Source organism: Petaurus breviceps, unplaced genomic scaffold, assembly GCF_028583685.1.
Source record: "Petaurus breviceps papuanus isolate PSGF00001 unplaced genomic scaffold, PetGlider_PUasm1.0 90842, whole genome shotgun sequence".
In the NCBI taxonomy this organism is placed as follows: Eukaryota; Metazoa; Chordata; class Mammalia; order Diprotodontia; family Petauridae; genus Petaurus; species Petaurus breviceps.
Genome location: NW_027187358.1, coordinates 19,522,577 through 19,543,784, shown reverse-complemented (window position 1 = coordinate 19,543,784; position 21,208 = coordinate 19,522,577). Strand labels below are relative to the sequence as shown.

At 38.1% G+C, this 21,208-nt stretch overlaps 1 protein-coding gene across 2 annotated transcripts in view; it reads left to right on the top strand.

Moving 5' to 3' along the window:
• Positions 1-19,465, top strand: part of PSME4 (proteasome activator subunit 4) — a 132,814-nt gene extending 113,349 nt beyond the window's left edge. For both annotated transcript variants that reach the window (XM_069071707.1, XM_069071706.1), the window contains 4 exons: positions 215-377; positions 1,933-2,066; positions 2,680-2,818; positions 3,351-19,465. In XM_069071707.1, coding sequence (XP_068927808.1) covers positions 215-377; positions 1,933-2,066; positions 2,680-2,814 — 432 coding nt within the window. In that variant the 3' untranslated portion in view covers positions 2,815-2,818; positions 3,351-19,465. The remainder of the gene's footprint in view (positions 1-214; positions 378-1,932; positions 2,067-2,679; positions 2,819-3,350) is intronic.
• The last annotated feature ends 1,743 nt before the right edge of the window (positions 19,466-21,208 follow it).

The window sequence follows — 21,208 nt, the reverse complement described above, 5'->3', positions numbered from 1 at the left end:
AGACTTAGCTTTAAAGTATATTAGGTTTCATTATTAGTACCACTTATATATCTCCCACTCATCTGATCAGATCCACCCTCAAAAAGAAATCTTGCACTTTTGTAAGAATTTTTCTTTTGCATAAAATTATTTAATAATTCTCCTCTCATATCTTCCCAATAGTCTGTTTTGAAAGATAGTCCACCTTGGTACACATAACTGTCTTTTTTCATAGGTTCGAGAAATGGCTGCTACGACCCTAAGTGGGCTACTGCAGTGTAGCTTCCTTACCATGGATAGCCCTATGCAGATTCACTTTGAGCAGCTTTGCAAGACAAAACTACCTAAAAAAAGAAAGCGAGATCCTGGCACAGTGGGAGATACCATTCCATCTGCAGGTAATAGCACATGATTTCATAGAATCTAAGGTCTGGAAGGAATGTGAGGAGCCACTTGGTCCAATTTACCAAGGACCAGAATACCTCATACATGACAAGTGGGTCATCTTGCTGGAAGACTTATGCATCTTGACACAATCTATTCTATTTCTAGATAGCTCTAATTATTGGAAGTTCTTTCTTGCATCAAACCTAAATTTGCTTCTTTTTGACTTTCATCCATATTTCCTAACTTGACTCTCTGTAGCCAAAAAGAAAAAGTCTAATTGTTCTTCTATATAATAGCCCTTCTGACCCTTGAAAACAGGTTAACTTTTTTTTTTATGGTTGTCTTTTTTACTCATATAGCATGAATCCTGGGTTCATCATCTTCGTTGCCCTCTTCTGGATTATAATGATGCCTTACTGAATGTGGCAACCAGAAATGAAAATAATATTCAATGTTTGATGTGTAGCAGGGTTACCACACCTATCATAGGGAAATGAAGAGATTTAAAAACAAGTTAAAAGATTACCATAGAGAATAGGGATTTTGTTTTCCCCCAGAAAATGAAAGTAGCACCAAAATGTAAAAATCAAAGGGATGCAAATTCTTAACAATGAGAAATGTATACATTACCCATCATTGGAGGTGTTCAAGGATAACACTGGCTACCTCAACGAGTGGTGGGTCCTATGGTTGGTAATTCCTTGGAGATATTGAAACAGAGGCTAGATGACTACTTGTTGAGTATGTTATCGGTGAAATTGCCATCAAGTACAAGTTAGATTAGATGGCTGCTGAAGACTTTCCTATCTTTAAAACTCTCTCATTAGTAATGTTGTAAGGGGGTTTCAGGCTTCAGATGGGAGTTGAACTTTTTTTTAACTACCCTTCCAGCTTTCCTGAAATTCTGTGATTCTGTTAATGCCAAAATGTGAATGAAAATAGAAAAAAAAAAAAGAGGTATAAGCCACATTAGAGATTTTATGTTCTTTTATCAAATTGATTGTCTTCATGAGTTTCTCCTATCATTCTGTATGCTTCATTAAATATGTCACACTATAATACTGTTAATATAGGATGAACTATTGAAAAATGAAGCAGCTTGGCTTTCACAATTTTATTGACAATACAGTTGACTGGTTAGTTTTTATTTCGAAAAAACTGGAGCTAAGAGAAATCCTAAAGGACATTAGATTATTTACACAATTTGTATAGATTTGAATAAGGAAAAGAGACCCAAGGATTAGTTTCCATTTTTCATGCTTTGAGGCCTCTGCTACTATAAATAGTACCTGAAGGTTAGAAATGTTGCTTTCTCTGATTGGCTTTATTAATGGACATGGGCCATATTTCTAGAACTAAGTCCCATATGTAATACCATCATTCAGAACAAAGGTGTCTAGGATACTAAGGATAACTTACTGAATCTATTTAATATCTAAATTCATTAACTCTAGGAGCTTTAGCTCAGACTTGTATTTGTCATGCTTTGTACATCCATTTGAGTGGTGTTGTATTCATGACTTTTAAAAAACCAGAATTGTTTAAAACAAATTACTTTCTTCTCAGAATTGGTCAATCGCCATGCTGGAGTGCTAGGAATTGGTGCATGTATTTTATCTAGTCCTTATGATGTCCCTACCTGGATGCCACAGCTCCTGATGAATCTCAGTGCACACCTGAATGATCCCCAACCTATCGAGGTAAAATCTTTTATTTTATATACATTCCATATCAGTCTTTTTAACCACTCCCCTCCCACCAAAAAACCCTCATTTTATTATAATGGTTTTTTAAAATTACAAGTTGTCACTTTTTGCTTCTGACAACCCTTTTCTTGCCTTTATTGTAGCAAAGAGCCACTTACAAGGAGCCCAAAAGTGTCCAGTATCACACAAGTTTTATTCTTAAGTAACATCATTTTTGCTGAATGCAGAATAGCTAGTGTTGGGTAATATTTTACATTCAATTTAAGAATAAAAGAGTGTGATTGTTGTTGGATTATGGTATGGACCATGAGTTGTTCTCTTTAAGTTATCGTGAGTAATAGGATCACACACTTACCACTCCATGTTGAGAATTGTTACTATTTAAAGCCATATTATTCTTCCCAATAATTCTGAGTTGAGGTCTTTTTTTGTTAGCAAGAGGAAAAAAGAAGTGTGGGATAAGAACTTTGATTTTGTCAGAGATGACCAAAAAAGTTTAAAAACTGCCGTCTTGGAAGATAGATTTTTTTTTCATGTTTAATTCCTCTTTAATAAGCCTAAGTGTGTTCAGAAAGGGTTAAAAGTCTTTGGATTACCTGTTCTTTAGATGACTGTAAAGAAGACCTTATCTAACTTCCGAAGAACACACCATGACAACTGGCAGGAGCACAAACAGCAGTTCACTGATGATCAGCTGCTTGTGCTCACCGATCTCCTGGTGTCGCCGTGCTACTATGCATAGAGAAGTAAGTAAAGTTCTCTAATATCAGCAAGTGTAGCGCTCTTGATTTTTGAAAAAAAATTGAGACAACAAATTTCTCTTTTGTGTTCTTGCTTATATTCTTGGATGATCACTTTGTAGGATGACAGTTAAAAGACTATTTTACTTTAGCAACCTTAGCTGTGTTTACAGCATGACTAGCAGTAGATTTAAATATATGGTGAAACATATACCCAAATCCAGTCCATTTGCAAATAACCTACTGAGGAAAATGCACACAGTTCTTGTAAGCCTGGTCTTCTTTTCACCCTTTCTTGTGGCTAATGTAAATGAAATTCTTTACACCTTGGATATTAACCAGATAACATTAAAAAATCTGTCACTTTTTCAGCCTTTGTCATAGGTGGGAATACTGGCCAAATGTTATCTTATTGTGGGGTTTCTAGGCTACTGACCCAGTTCTTCTTAATAGTTTTAGTGTGATAGGCAACCTTTTCCTCTCAAGTCCATTAAAAGTATAAAAATGTTTAATCTAGATTTTTAACTATTTTTTACAGGTTCTTCATTAATGAGGGAGGCCTCAGAAACTTTTCTGCAGTGATAGAGGAAATTCAAAGAAATTTCATGTATAAAAACTTTTAGACTTGGAAATCTTGATGCCTAACTGAAACTCTCCCTCCTCCTTCCCCAGAACAGATGAGTAGCCCTAACTTCAGGCTCTTTTCATCAAAAATTCCAGTTCCTCAGGTACCAGCTGTGGGAGTTCTTGGCAGGTTTCTGAAACTACCTGTCAAGCTTAATTGCTTTGGGTGGTTTTCATGTTCGGTCTCATTTGGTCTGTGTTCCATAGGTTCCCAGCTTTCATTTGATATCTTCACTTGTCAGGATGCATTCCCTGATTTATCAGTAGATAACTTTCTCTGTGCAACATCTCAAAGAGCTGCAAACCTTCAACAAACAAAAAATTGTCCAATATTAATTAAGACCACAGCATCCAGGACCAGAATCTGGGAACTCTTTAAAATACTATTACTCCTTGGGATCAAAAACATCCATTTGCTGACAGGTCCTGTCATTTCACTCATCTCAACTTCTTTTGAACTTTTTCTAAATCTTTGTTGACTTTAAAGCTGTGGGCTATGGAAAGCCTTGTAACCTCTTCAGCCTGGATCAGGGTAGCCATAGTTAGAAAGGAGGGAAAACAGAGGAAGTATCTATAACCTCATCCATGACCTGGTGGAGTGCTTGACCAAGATTCTGAATTGAAGCCTATGTCCACCTGCTTCCTGTAGATTAGAGTTTTTGGTGCTGAATAGAGCCAATAAATGAAGAAAGGGAGGGGCTATGGGGTGGGGAGGACTGATGAGCAACATTTTAATTGATTGGAGTGTGTGTATACAGTTGTGTGTATTAAAAAATAAACAAAAACAAAAAAACTGACTTTTTTACCCTGTATTCTTTACAAATATGTTTGGCCCTCCCTGTTGTACTTTGCATAAGTGGAAGACTGCTGAGTTTGTGGAAGTTCTGTATATTTTTTGCCTGTAATATCGTTGAGAGGCTGATAACTATTGGCTATTTAATTGACCTATTTAATATGTTACATATATGTAAAAGACTGTATAAACTGTAGAGGTATTGCATTGGCAAGACATTGTACAGATTACAACCTTTTACACAACACCCTTGTGAAATTAATTTGTAAAATTCACATTTAGATGTTTATGCTATAGTGATTATGGCTTTTGTATCCAATCAAATGCCATTATTTGTGTGGTTAAATTATTCTCTTTAATTATCTTTTCATGTTACAGAAGCTGAGGCGGGTTGGGGTGGGGAGTGAAGGGGAGGGGTTGGTTTGAATTTCATTTAACTCATTAGTATGTCTCATGTAGCTTTTTGTGTGCATTTCTAAATTCTAACATCCCATGTTCTGTGGCAAGTTTGTAGAAGAAAGGTACCTCTTAAGTTGAAATAATTCACAAATTGGTGTGTTTCATCATTCACACAACCTGTACAGTCTTCCTTACAGGAACACTAAAAATATGTTTTTGAATACCTACCTACTGAGTTAGTGACTCAATACAGACTTTAAGCACAGCAGTGTTCCTAGTGCAGTATTTCCTAAGTGTCAGCACACAGACGTAATCACTGTATAGAGTAGTGCCAAAACTATTATTTCAATTGTGTACCTAGTTCAAAACCCAATAAATGGATTGTTTGTAACACTTGGTTTTTGTCTTAATTCTGGGAAGAAAATTAAGTGTGTAGCGTGATATTTGGTACTTTTTTCTACTGTGTTTTTTTCTAATCTCATAGAACTGTTGTCTGACAGCTTTAAACTAGGTGTCTAAGTGCAAGACTGTCCTTTAAAGTATATCTGCACAAAATTTGAAAGATACCATTCTAGTGATGTTTTAGGGTTGTATGAATTCATTCACCGAGAGAAAACTCTGGAACGCAGTAATCTAAACAAAGAATATTCAGTACAGCATACTAAGAAGATTAAGAAGATTTTCTGGGTTATGGCATCACCTTGTAAATGAGTGCAGCTACCTCCACACCGGTGGCATTTGCTCTTTATAGTATCTAAGCTGTCCTGTGCCTCTGGCATCTCACAATCGGCTAGCACAATTGTTTGTGACTCATCCAGATTCTCTTCCTGCTCCATTAAGGGACGTTGTGCACATGCTGTGTGATTTTCTTCTTTTTCACTTTTTATACCTCAGGCAATCTTTCTAAAATGTACACCTGTATCTTCTGTGAATCCCTTCTTTCCCAACTCTAGTTTCTATTTTAGGGAATGCTTTCAAGTTAAGTTAAAAAAAAAAAAGTCTGAAATTATGGTGGATAAGTATAGTAATGGTTTTATTGATATTAAAGAAATAGCCTTTAGGAGCTTCATAAATAAAAATCTTTATCTAATTGATAATCTCTTAATTGTCAAACACAGTCTTTTAAAATAAGCTTTCTGATTCAGTTTAACTTATTTTCAGTATTGTTTACTAGTTTTTCCACAATATTGCTTTCTACTGATTTCTCATGAATATTGTTCAGCTGTATTATGGATAAATTATGTCAGCTAGACTGGGTATCTGATTACCATTTCTAATGTTTTTGTGGGGAATACTCCGAATTCCAAGGTAACATGCCAATGAATTTTTGAAACATAACCTATTTTGTGTGTTGGGAGTTGCCTATGCTAGTAGTACATAATAATTCATTTACACTTTAAGTGTAAAAATGTTTTGTAGCCCAGAAACCTATACACCTTCTATGGAATATTAGTACCATAAAAACTTTTTTTACAAGTTGCAGTTGACTTAAAAATCAATAAGATCTGATACCACTTTTTTTTTTTTTAAGCAATCGGGGTTAAGTAACTTGCTCAAGGTTACACGGCCAGTTATTTCTGGGTAGGTTGCTAAGTGTCTGAGCTGGAGATTCGATCTCCAGGTCATCCCAACAGCTACCTGGCCACCCCCTGATACCACTTTTGAAAGTAACATCTTTTTAGGAATTACATAAATAATATGCATCAGGTTTCAATTATTTTGTCTTCCTTGGCAGATACTTAGCTTCTATAACTTTTTTTTGTCTTATTTATATTTTATTTGTAAATGTTCATTCAGGCTACTGTCCTTTTGGAAGAGAAGGTGTAGAATTGCAATATATGTACATGATCTTTGTAGCAATTTAACACTGTTGACAACCCTTTCTTCTCAGTTTTCATGACATTGTTCTCTCTTAGTTCCTCTCTCATTTGTCTGACCACTCCTCAGTCTCCTTAGTTGTATTATCATCTGTTTCATGCTCTCTAACAGTAGCTATATTCCAAGGCTCTGTCCTGGGTCCTCTTCTCTGCATTCTCACATATAATGATCTTATGTATATAGCCTTAATCTATCCCAAACTCTAGTCCTATATCTTTCATGAGTAATTTGAACCAGATGTCCTGTGGACATCTCAAACTCCACATCCAAGAGTATTTTCTTACCTTTCCTTCCCAAACCACTCCTCTGTTAAAACTTCATTATTTCTATTGAGACTACTACCATTCTACTAGTATACCTAGTTCCTGAGTCATCTTATAATCCACACATCCAAGCAGTTGTCAGTCTTGTCATTTCTACCATTGCCATATCTCTAACTCCTCCTTCTTTCCACTTCTACAGCCACCACCCTAGTTCAGATCTTTTATCACCTTTTACTTGGAAGTATTGTAATATCCTCCTAATTGATGTCCCTACCTGGTCTTTACCCACTTCAGTTCACTTTCCACACAGCTATCAAAGCGATTTCCCTAAAAGTTGGGTCTGGCCATGTCACTGTTCTTACTCAGCTACCTCCTTGAGGTTCCTAATAGTCTCTAGGTTCAGATATAATTGGCTGTTTCACATTTAAGGAATGCCCTTCACAATTTGACCCCAATTAAGTTTTCTAACCTTATTATACATTATCCCCACTCCCATACCTATTACCCAACCAAAGTGCCCTTAATGTTCCTTACACATGGCTTTTCATCTCATGCCTGGGGTATATTGCTTCTTCACAGTCTCTTAGAATTCCTATTTGGTCAACTAAAGTACCACCTTCTCTACTTTTAAGTCTTTGATGATTCCCTCAACTTCTGGTGCCTTCCTCCTTCCTCTGTGTATATGTACACACTTTGGTTCTCATGTTATAATTTGCCTAAATTGATTGTGAATTATCTCTTTGTCCTAGACTTGGGGCCTATTTCTGTTTGTCTAATGTTAGTCTCAAGATAGGAAGTACAAAGTTGAAATAAAGATGCACTGGTAGAAAATAAGCTATAGTTAGGTAAAAATGGTTTGTGAAAGCTGATAGGTTAATTGAGAATCCCAGCACTCAATTTAAGAGATGGAGGGAATATCAGCAATCATTATCTCCTCATTTTTTTAGATGCAGAAGTAGGCTCAGAGGGGTTAAGTGATTTGCTCAAGGTAGGTAGGATTTGGTCTCCCCAGTGTTAGTTAGCATGATCTTTCCGTTACGCTATGCTTCAAAGGGGTGTCGTGCTTTTGCCAGTAATTTTTTCATGCATAAAAGTCAAGGACCTTTGTCCTTCTTAACCTGGATTCTTAATCTTTCCAAGTTTAGGGAAGACAGTGGTGTGACATGGCTTTTATATAACTAAAAGAATTTTTAGAATAGCTATGTTATATAATATATTAGTATCAGGTCTTCTAGTGCAGTCTGGTGGGCCTTACGTAATTGAACCAAAAATTTCCTTAATTGAAGTAACTTAGACTAGCTGAATTCAAGTCTTTATGTGAAACGGGTTTGTTGTAGAGTCTCATTGCCCAGTGATGTGAAAAGGGCAGGGAGTTAGTGTGTGAAGACGGTTGTAAAGTCTTATAGTTCATTGAAGTAGGCCCCGCTGAGGCTTACTTGGTCTCTTGTGTATTGTAGTTTGCATTTTCTCAGTTTTGCTGACTAATATGATTGAAGGACAGCAGGGCTAGGAATAAGGAGACCCAGATTAAATCCTAATTCTATAACTAAAATCTTGTGACCAGCTAGTTGTGCAATCTCTTACTACCTCAGTTTACTTACCTGTCAAATGGAGATAATGCCTGCTCTTACAGAGCTATTTTGAGGTAGAAATGAACCAAGACATGAGAGTTATTTACAAATCATTTAAGGTCATATTTAGATTTAGAATAAGTTGAATATAGAATTGAATAAGAATTGGAAGGGACCTTAGAAGTCCTCTCCAAACATTTTAAAGAAAAGGAAACTGAGCCCCAGATGGGTTAAGTAAATTGCTTAAGGTAATACCAGTTAATAGTGTGATTCAAACTTAGGCTTCTTGGTGACTCTAGATCCAGCCATCTTTCCATTATTCTACATCGTCTTCCTGAGAAATGTTGTTTCCCTATCCCTCAGGCTTTCCACAAAACAAATGAAGACTAAGAAATAATTCTGGTACTCAAAATTTACAAAATTTTATTTTCATCCTAGATATTTTTGTTCATCCTGATAAATTATTATAAATGAAATGGGCATGAAACCTGCCCACCTCAAGGGATGGAGCTGGTCACCAAAATTTATGTCAAAGATTACTAGCTTTTCATAAATCTGCATGAAACTGACCCCAGGGGGCAAGGTAGTAAAACCTGATGACCTTTTGATTAACTTGAACTTTTCCTTGGGGCAAGTAAGGGAACAGCAACAACCTGTCCCTGGAAGTTGTTCTTCATAGCCAGCTATCAAAAAATCTTTATGGCCTACTCATGAAGGTCATTCTGCCTGTGCCCAAATGACTCCGAGCAGTATAGCTGACATTTTTCATACCAACCCTTTTGGTGAACCTCCTCTAAAACTAGCTATTTGCTAACTGACTGGAAGTTTCTACTTAAGTATCCTAGGCCATGTAATAGGCATGGTTTTTCTTTTTAAAATGCTATTGGTAACAGTATTCATATACAACTTGTTTTAAATGTCAGATCAAGACTGGAACTTTGGTTTAGTTGATTAACAGTCATAACTAGAATGTGTTCTTGCTTCTGTTAGTTGAGTTCTCTATTTGCCAAATGAAATCTTTTCTTGGAAAATCTGTCTTCAAGTCCTCTGACACATACTAGCTCTCTATGACCATGGACAAGTCATTTCGTTTCTCAGTGTTATAGGAAACTTAAGTATTAAATTGCAGAACGGGTATATTAATAGAGAAATTTCCTCATTGGTACTTCCCCAGAAATGAAATCACAGGCCAGTTCTCTCCTCCCCAAAAGAAATGATCTATCCTACTTCCATATGAGATAAGTAACTCAAAAGTAAACTTATTTAACGAAACAAATCAACTGTATATCAAACAAGTTAATCAGATCTTTGTCAATATAAATACTGAAAAAACAATTGGAAATAAAATCATCCATAATGTAAACCACTCTACTGAGTTGACCGATTGCTCAAGTTCAAGTCAGTTCATGTCTAGTTTTTTTGGACTCCTTTTCCATTTTTTTGTTTGTTTGGTTCTTGGTTTTTTTTTTTCTGTTTTTTTTTGGGGGGGGGGGGAGGTCAGGGAGAAGTGGGCATGGAAAGGGAAGGGCCCATGTTTGGAAAACTAAGATTTATACCAGCATTAAACTGAAAGCAGAATGGTTTGTTAAAGAATATACCTAAATCGCCACTGAACTCAAAAGTAACATTTAGATCTTATAAATTTCCACCTGGGCAGCTAGATGGTCCAAGGGATAGAGTGCTGGGTCTGAAATCAGGAAGACCTACCTCATATCAGTCTTCAGATGCTTAGTAGCTGTGTGACCCTAGGCAATTTCCTTTACCTGTGTCTACTTTATTTTCTTCAGTAAAATGGGAATGATGATAATAACACCTGCTTCCCATGATTGTTGAGGGTCAAATGAAATATTATTTGTAATGCATTTAACACAGTGCCTGGCACATATTGAGTACTTAAATGCTTGTTTGTTTCTTTTACATATTCCACCTACCCTTTCCTTCAGGTCTGCTCAAAATTTGCCTCTTTTAAAAGGCCGCCTGTGACCAAGACATACCTAACAATACTTTTTGTTCTGATTTTCTGTAACAATAGGAAATAATTGGTACTGTTCATATAGATTTTAAAGCTTGCTTTCTAAATCTTCATATGTCTTATTAATGTGTATGTGTTCTTATTTCTCTATTTTATAAATTCCTTAAAGGAAGAGACCAGGACCTTATTTTTAATTAATTTATTATTATTATTATTTTTTTTTTTTTGCTTTAAGACACCTACTGCAAAGCTTTGTACCAATTAGGCTCCCAGTAAAAAATCTCAATTGACAATCTATTCCACACTTATTGCCATAGACTTATTTCTACTGTGTATTTTCCAGTGATTGTTCTTCTTTCTCTAACTTCACTATTTATCCTTGTACCAACATTCCCTCAATCTATCCATGTCTAAAAACTCAGGATGTGTCTGCCCTTTTATTCTCTAATCTTTCACATCCAATCTGTTGCCTATTGATTCTACCTCTACATCTCACATCTGTCCTATCTCCCCTTTTCCCCTATCACAACCCTAGTACAGGTCCACTATATACTTTTGTTATTGTTTAGTCATTTTTAGTCATGTCCAATTCTTCATGACCCCATTTGGCGTTTTCTTGGCAGAGATACTGGAGAGGTTTGCCATTTCCTTCTCCAGCTCATTTTACAGATGAGGAAACTGGGACAAACAAGGTAAAGTGATTTGCCAAGAGTCATAGCTAATGTCAGGCTAGATTTGAACTCAGGAAGATGAGTCTTCCTGACTCCAGACCCCGAACGCTATTCAGTGTGCCACCTATTTGCCCCCACTACTTAGATTATTGCAATAACTTTTCATCAGATCTTTCCCCCACTACTCTCTATTCATACTTCATGTCTCTGTCAAACTAATTTTCCTCAAGCATGTTAACTAATGCTCAAAAAATCCAGTGGCCCTCTACTGCTTGCTGAATAAAATTCAAATTTCTAAACTGAGCATGGCATATGAGTCTCCTTAGAAAGGGCATCCCTACCATTCTAATGATGTTCCCACCATTAATTGTGCATTCCAACCAAACTGGATTATCAACTGTTCCTTGAATACCCCCTGCCTTTGTGTTTTTATCTATCCTTAGTCTTGTCAATTGTACCTCTATATAACATTTTTCACACTGGTCCTTTGCCACCAGCTGCTTTGCTTGGTTTTGACTTCACTGTCATCATCATTATCATCCTTATCTTCCTCCTCCTCTCCCTCCCACTTCCTGGATAACCTTTTCACCAGGAAACTCAACAGGAAGATTACTGTAGCCTTGCTACTTAGACTTCAATGATGCCTTCAGTTGCTTCTGCTCCTCTCATTGGAGGGTGGAGCATAAAATACTACTCCCATCACCTCCCTTCATAGAGGACTCAAAATGCCAACTATTTCTTCATTTATCACCCATTATTCTGCATGGTTTTGATTCCATGATCATCATCATGCCCCTGCCAGGTACCCTCTGTCACTCCCTTTTCAGCTTTTTTGCATACATTAACTTCCTCCATTAGATTGTGATTTCTTTGAGGACAAGGACTGTCTGTCTTATCCCAAATGCTTAGAACATTGTCTGACACAAAGTAAACAATAAATAAGTCTTCTTACCTTCTCAAATAACAGCCACCATTCTAGTTCAGGACTTCATCTCCTCTTACCTGTGCAACTGCAACAGCCTTGTAATTGATCTTCCTGCTTCCAATCTCTTGCTCTCCAGTCTGTGATCCTCCACAAAGCACCATTCTGGTATGCTAAAGCTCTGGTCTAACTATATCATTCCCAACATCAACAGACTTCACTGGCTCCATGATTGGCTCTAGAATAAAATGCAAATTCATCTGTTTTGCATTTAAAATGTCACCATGTTCAGCTTCTCTTTCTAGATTGATTTAACATTGCTCTCCATCATACAGTGTTCCAGCCAGACTGGCCTACTTGTAATCAATTGTACAAAATACTTTTTTGCTTCTTTTTTTGTTTTTGTATAGGTTGTCCCCATACTTTGAATATGTTCTTCTTATTTTGTTGCTTGGAATCCTGAGCTCCTCTCAGAGTTAAGCTTCTAGCACCACTATCTAAACAAACCTTCCTGATGCCCTACCCAAGTTGATAATGCTCTTAACCTCTCCTGCAAAATAAGTTTAAAAATATGTATTTGCTCTGTATATATTTATGTACATGTTTCCCCAGTAGAATGTAAGCTCCATGAGGGCAGAGGTTTCCATTTTTTTGTTTGTCCTTTGTATTCCAAGTCCTAGCATATTATATGCCTGACATTTAATATGTATTTATTACATCCTTGTTAAATTGAAATACCACCTCCTACATCTTTCACTCTCAAACATATTCTCTTTAATCTGGAATGATCTTACTCCCTGAGACCTCATAGAGCTCTTTGTTTTGTACCTTTCTAAAGGATTTAACAAAGCTGTTCGTAAACAATTTAACATGTATATCAGTTATCAAAGAAACAGTTCCAATGAGGTGGAAAAGGAACTGATTGGAACTATTTAAAGAGACCAGTGTGGATGCACAGGGAAGCGTCACCAACCAACTTAGATTTTTATAAGGCATGTGCAGAAGATGGCAACAAGGGCAGGTAATGGATTTGAAATACAAAAGCAGAGTGAAGTTCTGTAAGCCGTGTCAGGAACTGTAGGACTCACAATCCACTTTGGCTAGGGGGAAAGATAAGGACAACAAAAAGATTTTGTAAAAGGCTAATTTTGGGGAAAAGCCATCATATAAGGAATTAAGATTTGCTCAGGGTAGATGGAATAATGAAAGAAGGCAGAGGTGTTCAAGTCTTATTTTGCTTCTGTTTTTTTCTGCAGAATCACAGAATCAAGAATTTCAGAGTTGGAAGAGACCTCACTGACTATCTAGCCTAAGGTAGACCTGAGAAGGAATCTCTACTAAAAAATACCCAACAAGTGATCATCTAGTCTCTGCTCGAAGACCTCCAGTGAGGGGAAGCCCGCTACTTCCACTTACGGATATCTAAAATTGTTAGGAAGTTTTCCCAGACATTAAGCCTAAATTTGCCTCTCTATTTTTCTACCTGTTGTTTCTGTTCGGCCTCAGAAGACAGAATAAGTTTAAATCTCTTTGCCACTTATCTCTTCAAATACTTGAAGAAGACAAATCATTACTTGCTCTGAGTTTTCTCTTCTACAGGATAAATATTCGCAGTCCCTTCAATTAATCCTCATCACACAAATTCAAGGGCCTTTACCATCCTGATCTGTGAAGGAGAATGATGTCTGGACTGGAAAAAAGAAGTAGAAAAATGGATAATAAGGAGTTAATAATCCAAGAGAATCAGAGGAATAATAAGAGAGCAGCTAATTGCCCTTGTTGAGTTCAAGTCATCTGGTTCAGGGAAACTAATCTCAGGTATTGAAAGAACTAACAGATGTGATTGCTAAGCCACTTGTCAGTGATCTCTGAAAGGTCCTTAAAAAAAATGGGAGAGATGCCTCAAATTGAAAAAGAATAGATGTTGTTTTGGTTTCAAAAAGGGAAGACGAGAATCTAAAAACTATAGGCCAACAAGCTTAACTTAGATTCCTAGAAAATAATATTAAAGGAATATTGGTGAAGATGTAAAAAAAAAAAAAGTAGTGATCAATAAGCACCATGGTGGCTTCATCAAGGACAGCTCCTATCTGACTAATTTCATTTCCTTTTTGGACACAGGTATTTCAGAGGAATGCTATCGATGTGGTTTAACAAAGGATTTGACACGGTATCTCATGCTGTTCTTGTGGACGGGACTCAGAGATGTTGGCTAGATAATACAGTTAGATGAGTCTCAGACTGGTTGGGTGGCCAGCCCCAAAGGGTAGATATTAATAGTCTGAGGTTCACTTGAAAGGAAGAGTGTTCCAGCTATCCAAGTGTTGTTCTGTGCTCTTTTATATTTTTATATAAAAATATGACTTAGATAAAGGCATAAATGGAATGCTTGGCTGACACAAAGCTGGGAGGGACCAATAATGTTTAGATGACAAAAGTCCTAGAAGATCTTGATAGGTTAGAACCCTAAACTGAATCTCATTAGGTAAACTTAAATAGAGATAAATGTAAAGTCTCCCATTTAGGATTTTTTTTAAAAAAATCAACTTCACAAGTATACTGCTATGCTAAGACAGCAGTTCATCTAAAGAACTGGGCTTGTCAGGGACTTCAGACTCAATATATGTTAACCATGGGATACAACAGTAACTATGAAGAAGGATCTGTGAGTTCATCCATGGGAGAACTTACTCCTCACAGGAAATCACAATGTATCAATTAGAAAGCAGCAGATAAGTCTCAGGGAGTCTCCAGAACCTCTTGAGAGATTAAGTGATTTGCCCAGAGTAACACAGCTATGATAAGCAAGCTTTTTCTTTTTTTTTTACACTTTCGCTGGGCCAAATGCCAGAGATATAATTTAAAAAATGAAATAGGCTCTGTCCTCAAGGAGCTTAAATTCTATTGGACGAAACAACATGGACCTATATAAGTAGATATGAAATATATGCAAAGTAAGTAATTTCAGCATTTTCATCTTTTCCCATCTTTGCAATTGATTCAGTCAGTAAAGCATGGTTGCTGAGGTGTCTTATGACTCTAGATTTGTGATCCTAAGATTCTCTTTAAGTGCCCACTGTGTATACTAGGTACTGTGCTAGGTGCTCTAGTGATACAATAACAAAGAAGAAATGCCATCAAGAAGCTTACATTTTAATGGTGGAAAGTGTAAATGTAATATATGTCAAATATAGAGATTGGACCTATAATTGCCTTAGTATGTGGAGCTGAGGAAATCTCTATGGAAATAAGTCAACACTTTATCTACAATTATATATAGTCATAAGAGAGTTGCCTCAAGTACTAAAGTGAAATGACCAGACTCAGGCATCATGTTTCAGAAGTAGGACTTGATGCTGTTGACTTTGAGGCTGACTCTCTGGTCACTATACCAGTCTGCCTCTCAAAATATATATGTAGTACACTTTTTTTTTGTACTTTTTGGAGGGCAATTGGGGTCAAGTGACTTGCCCAAGGTCCCACAGCTAGTAAGTGTTAAGTGTCTGAGGCTGGATTTGAACTCAGGTCCTCCTGACTCCAGGGCTGGTGCTCTATTCACTGCACAAGCCGCTCATGTAGTACACATTTGCAAGCACATATAAAGTTATTGTGTGAAGGTATATTTTAATCTGGTTGAATGGCCCTTGAAAGGGTTGTGGGCCACATGTGGCATGTTCAACACGAGTTTACATGTTTGCCTGCCTTGAGGTATCTTCTTCCACTGCCTCCAGAGCCATAATGAGATGAACTTAGCCACTGTTATGCAGTGGCCTGTCAGTCCCCTCTAGGGCCCTACCACTGCTCCAGCCATTTTCTAGATAAATGCCCTTCCCTGGCCACCAGTCCCTTTCTGTTGCCAATCCCTTTTTACATTAAAGTTGAAAGCCCTTGGTTCTTAAATGAAATGCCTTTTCACTCATCTATCTATCCATTCATTTGAAAGGCAATAGGAAGCCACTAGAGTTTCTTGAACTCCAGTAGTGTAAGGAGATCAGACCTGTGTTTTTGAAGCACCAGTTTTGCAACTGTGGAGGATGGATTGGAAAGGTAAAAGACTGAAGTCTGGCAGGGAGATTAGCTTGCACAGTGGCAGAAGTGGGTGGGGAACTCAAGCCTCTCTGACAATATTTGAAATGCCTCACTCCCTCTATATATTGATACAGCAGTTTAAAAAGCTCAAGCAGTCGTAATCTGCAGTAAGGAAGGCATGATGTCCAGGCTACAATGGCAGGCCCCCTACTATAGAGGCAGTTGGGCATAGTGGATAAGAATGTTGGAGGCAGAATCATGAAGAGCTGGGTTCAAACTTTGCCTCAACGCATATTAGTTGGGGGATGGCTAGGTGGTGCAGTGAATAGAGGACCAGCCCTGCAGTCAGGAGGACCTGAATTCAAATTTGGCCTCAAAACACTTAACACTTACTAGCTGTGTGACCTTGGGCAAGTCGCTTAACCCCAGTTGCCTTGCGCTCCCCCTCCAAAAAGCAAAAAGCAAAAACCACATACTTGTTGTACAATGACTATCAAGTAACCGCCCCTTTGAGCCTCAATTTCCTCATCTGTAAGATAGGAATAAGGGTGGATGTAAGATTCTAGTAAGTTATTTAAAGCACTTTGCACACCCAAAAGTATTCTATAACTGTCATCACCATGCTCCTTGTTAGACCACATCTGAAATATATTCAGTCCTGGGTACCACATTTTGGAAAGAAATTTGATAAACTGATGAAAAGCAGCAGCAGCATGGCAGAGTTGATAGCCAGCCAGCAAGACAGGTTCAAGTTTCCCCTCTGGTGAATATTGACTGTGTGACCCTGGGCAAATCATTTCATCTCAATGCCCTAGGCAGATCTCTTAGGATGATATATTGCAAAGAAAGTTAAGACCTGCATTGCCAAAAGGAATTCCTCACCTGGGAGTCCCCTATACCTATTAAATTAATGTCCAGTCATCTTCATCCTATTGATAATTAGTGACACAGATGAGGGCAACAACAATTCCATCTTCAGACATTTTTACTAGCTGTGTAACCCTGGTCAAGTATCCTAGTCTGTCTGCCTCAGTTTCCTCAACTGTAAAATGGGGATCATAATAGCACCCACCTCACAGGGTTGTTGTGAGGATGAAATGAAACAATATCAGTAAAAAACTTAGTATGGTGCCTGGCACATAGTAGGTCCTTAATAAATGTTTGTTCCCTTCCCCACTTCCTTTGAACAAGCAAAGAGTTGTATAAAACATTAGAAATTATGTGACTGGCCTTCTTTCAAAGGCATGGGTGCATACTGTTGTAAATATATTTTTAAAAATTATCTAAAAAGAGTACTGGAAGAGTCAAGAAATCTTAGTTCTAGTCCTAGCTTTGCCAAAATCTATATGATCATTGGCAAAGTATTTGGTGCCTCTGGGACTTAATTTCTTCATCTGTAAAAATGAAAGAATTAAATGACTGAAGGTCCCATCCAAGTTTGACTATCCTAATGTTCTATAATGATGATGAAAGGAGACACTCTGCCTTCATCATCTCCCCTAATTTGGGAGTATATTTGGCAGGAGGTATCCTCACATCCTTATCTGTGCAGTCCAGAACTTAAAAATGAATTGGCCAAACTCTATATAAAAACAGAATGAATAGGAGGAAATTATCATTTTGACAAGTGAAATGTAGTTTCCTGAATCCTAACAATTACCTCCAATCATTTTCAAGTTTATCTCTAGGGTCTCAGACCCTACTGCCACTTTATATACATATAAAAAACTCATAGTGCCTTTGTTTTTGTCCAGACCTGTGAATCTGTAGAGCACTACTGAGCTGAAAAAAGCTCACTTTCATAAGTCAGCAGGCATTTTGTTCCAGCAGTTGTGATCCCACCAATGCACCCCAGCAACTGTTCTGCAGTTTATGGGTTTAGAGCACAAGTTCTTAATTTTTGAGAGGGTGTGTGTGTGTGAGAGAGAGATGAGTACCTTTGGCAGCCTATGGACCCCATCTCAGAATGTTTTTAAATGGCCAAAATCAAATACATAAGATTATGAAAGAAACCAAATATGGAATGATTGTTTTCAGGATATTTTTTAAAAATAAATTCTCAGATCTAGTTGATGAACTCCTGAGTTGCCTGGGGCACAGAGAAATTATGTGACTTGCCCAGGGTTCATGCAACTTATATGTGTCAGAGGGATGACTTGAACTGAAGCCTCCTAAGTCTAGTTCTCCATCCATTATGCAATGCTTCCTGTTATATGTAAAAAGAGGCATTGCCTAGAGCAATTGAAAAAAAAAAAAGGAATATAAATTATGTGTTAATTCATTAGTACTTCCAAAAGGAAGTAGTGTGGAACTGTGGAAAGAATACTGGTCTTGAAGTTGAGTGGTTGGTTTTCTGCCTCTAACACTTAGTAGCCCTTTGACCATGGCAGTCACTTTAATCTCTCTGAGGCTCATTTTTCTTATATGTAAAATGGGATTTTTGCTTTGCAAACCTTAAAACTATATACAGGCTATATAAATATATGCTAGTCAAAGTCAGTATTTTGAGAACACAGTAACTTTTTTTTGGAAGGGCAATTGGGGTTAAATGGCTTGTCCAAGGTAAGTGTTAAGTGTCTGAGGCCACATTTGAACTCAGGTCCTCCTGACTCCAGGGCCAGTGCTCTGTTCCCTGAGCCACCTACCTGCCCCAACAATAACTTTTCATGATTACCAAGGTCCCTAAGATTTCCTATATCCTTGTGCTCTTTTTTCTTAAAGAAGGATAAACATAGAAAAAAGTTGTTTTGGAACTTATTAGTAGCTTTGGTATTTGTAACTGGTAAAATAAAACAAAGATCCAAAACAATTTTTTTTAAAAATCAGTCAACTGTGGAATTGGTTAAAAGAGGAAGATGGTTATTAGCAAGGTAATAATAATAATAATAATCCCTGCATATGAATTAACTTGGTTAAATACAACTTCCACCATTATCTGTTTTCCTGCCTTCGGTGTTGTGTGTGGCATTAGCAGCATGTGTATTGGTTCACAATTAACTTGATTATGGCAAAACTACCAGATTCCTAGAGTCTGGTATTAATATTAATAGTCCATTCTAGACACTGTGTAATCTTTGAAAGAATTTAACTTAGTAATAAATGTATTAAGCACCTATCATATGCAAAGCCGGAAGCCTTCTGTCCTGATACAGGGTTGTACTTGGAGTCTGGAAAGCCCAGTTCTAAGTTCTCCCTTTTCCTCATACTGCCTGGGTGACTATGGATAAGTCATTTGATCCCTTGGGGCCCCCAGGCAATTCTGAGGCTATGAAAGATAGGATTGCTGGTCTACCTAGTGAAAGGAGTTTCTGCATTGAGTTCCCTCTAGAAAGGAAATCATAGTTCTGGACCTAAGAAGAATGTTCTGGTTGCTAGAGTTACAAAAACAAAACCTTACTTGCCTTCCAGGGAGACTTAAGTTCTACTGGAAAGGGGAAGAGTGGAGGGGATGTGTGTGTGGTAATTTTGTTTTGTTTTTTTTTTTTATATCTAAAACTGGTTTAAATGAGGAATAAAGATTCTGGAACTGGACCTGTGATTTCATGAGTATAGTTAATTCCCAGCTGAGGAAATTAATCTGCTGTTGAAGGTCAGCCACTTAGTGCCTTAGAGATTTGCCAAGGATCACAGCCCTTCTAGGTCAAGGTATGGCTGGTTGGAAGGCCTAGCTCTCTATGCCATGTTGCTTTAACCTGACTTAAATTAGTTTCACCTTAGAAGTGGAGTAGTTCTTTTTATTTTTCATCTTAATTTATGATCAGAAGACCCACATTGTAGTCATGATTTGCACTTCGTTTTTATTTGCTTTCTTGTTTTCCAGCATTTCATTGCCTTGACCCTCAATTTGGAAGTGCTGACATTAATTCCCACAGTAAATTCCCTAAAACATTTCAGTAGAAAAAGCACCAAACTGGGCACAGTAGGACTTAGGTCCTGGCCCTACTTACTTGCCATATATGACTTTGGGTGAATTACTTAGCCGCTATGAGCCTCATTTTGTGCAAATTGACTGTCGACCTCTAAGTTCCTTCTCTAAATCAATGATCCAAAAGAGCTGTGCAACTACTGGACTTGTAGTTAAAATGTTAACACTGATCTATTTTAGGGTTATTTTGTTTTCTCACCATCCAAAATAACCGTGGGAGTAGGAAGTGGATCTTCCTGATTTCAAATCTGGAATAAGAAACTAGCTGTGTGACCCTGGGCAAGTCACTTAACCCTGTTTGCCTCAGTATCTGATCTCCAAAATGAGCTGGAGAAGGAGATGGCAAACCACTCCAGTATCTCTGCCAAGAAAATCCAAAATGGGGTCATGGAGAGTAGGAAGCGACTGAACAACTGAAATAACCATGATAACTGATATATAATGCTTTAAAGTTTGCAGAGGGTTTAACCCGATCTTGAGTATCCCCACATCCCAATGAGATAGGTACAATAATTACCTCCAGTTTACAGCCAGGGTTACTCAGTCTCAGAAAGGTAAAGCCATTTGTCCAAGGTCACAGTAAGTGCCCGTGTGTCTCCGCTACTGGGGCTTGCCATTTATTTGCTAGTCACTAGCTTCAGCGATAAATGGAGGGAGGAGGAGAGGGACGGCCAGGAATTCCTAATATATGCAACGGAACCAATTGAGGGGTCACATAGAGAAGGTCACACACTCCTAAGGAACATAGTTTATAACAAGGCAAAAAACTCTTCACAGAATAAAACAAGCCACTGTTACTCTCTAGCTAGGGTAAAATTTTGGCTTGTGAAGTGAAAACCCAAGCTCCTCTACATCTGGGTGCCCAGGAAAGGGGGCGGGGGTGAATCACTCCAATCTGCGCGATTTCGCATGAATGACTGGCGCAGGAGAAACCACATGTGGTCGCGCCTTGCGTTCCCGACCCGGACAAGCTGAAACCTGGCTCTTCACATTTACTAGCCCCTCTCCCTCCTCCTCTTACACTGTTCCTTTCTTCTTCCTTACACTGTCCCTTTTTTCTAAGTCCCTATGGAGGAGTGGGGATTGGACCTTGGGCACAGGTGGTAGCGGGATGAAGTGGCCTCTCGGTTCCGTTCCAGTCCTGGGAACCTGACGCTATCCTAGATCGTCTCAGCCTGAGGGGTGCCCTGCAGCCCCTGGGACAAATACCTAGATCTTCCGAGGGCAAACAAACCCCTGCTTCGGCTGGAGGGGCGAGGAAGCTTCAGTGAGGATGGAGGAAAGCCACCTCCGCCGTATCGCGATCTTGAGGGGGCCGTGCGGAAGGACCGGCTGCTGGATCTGGCACC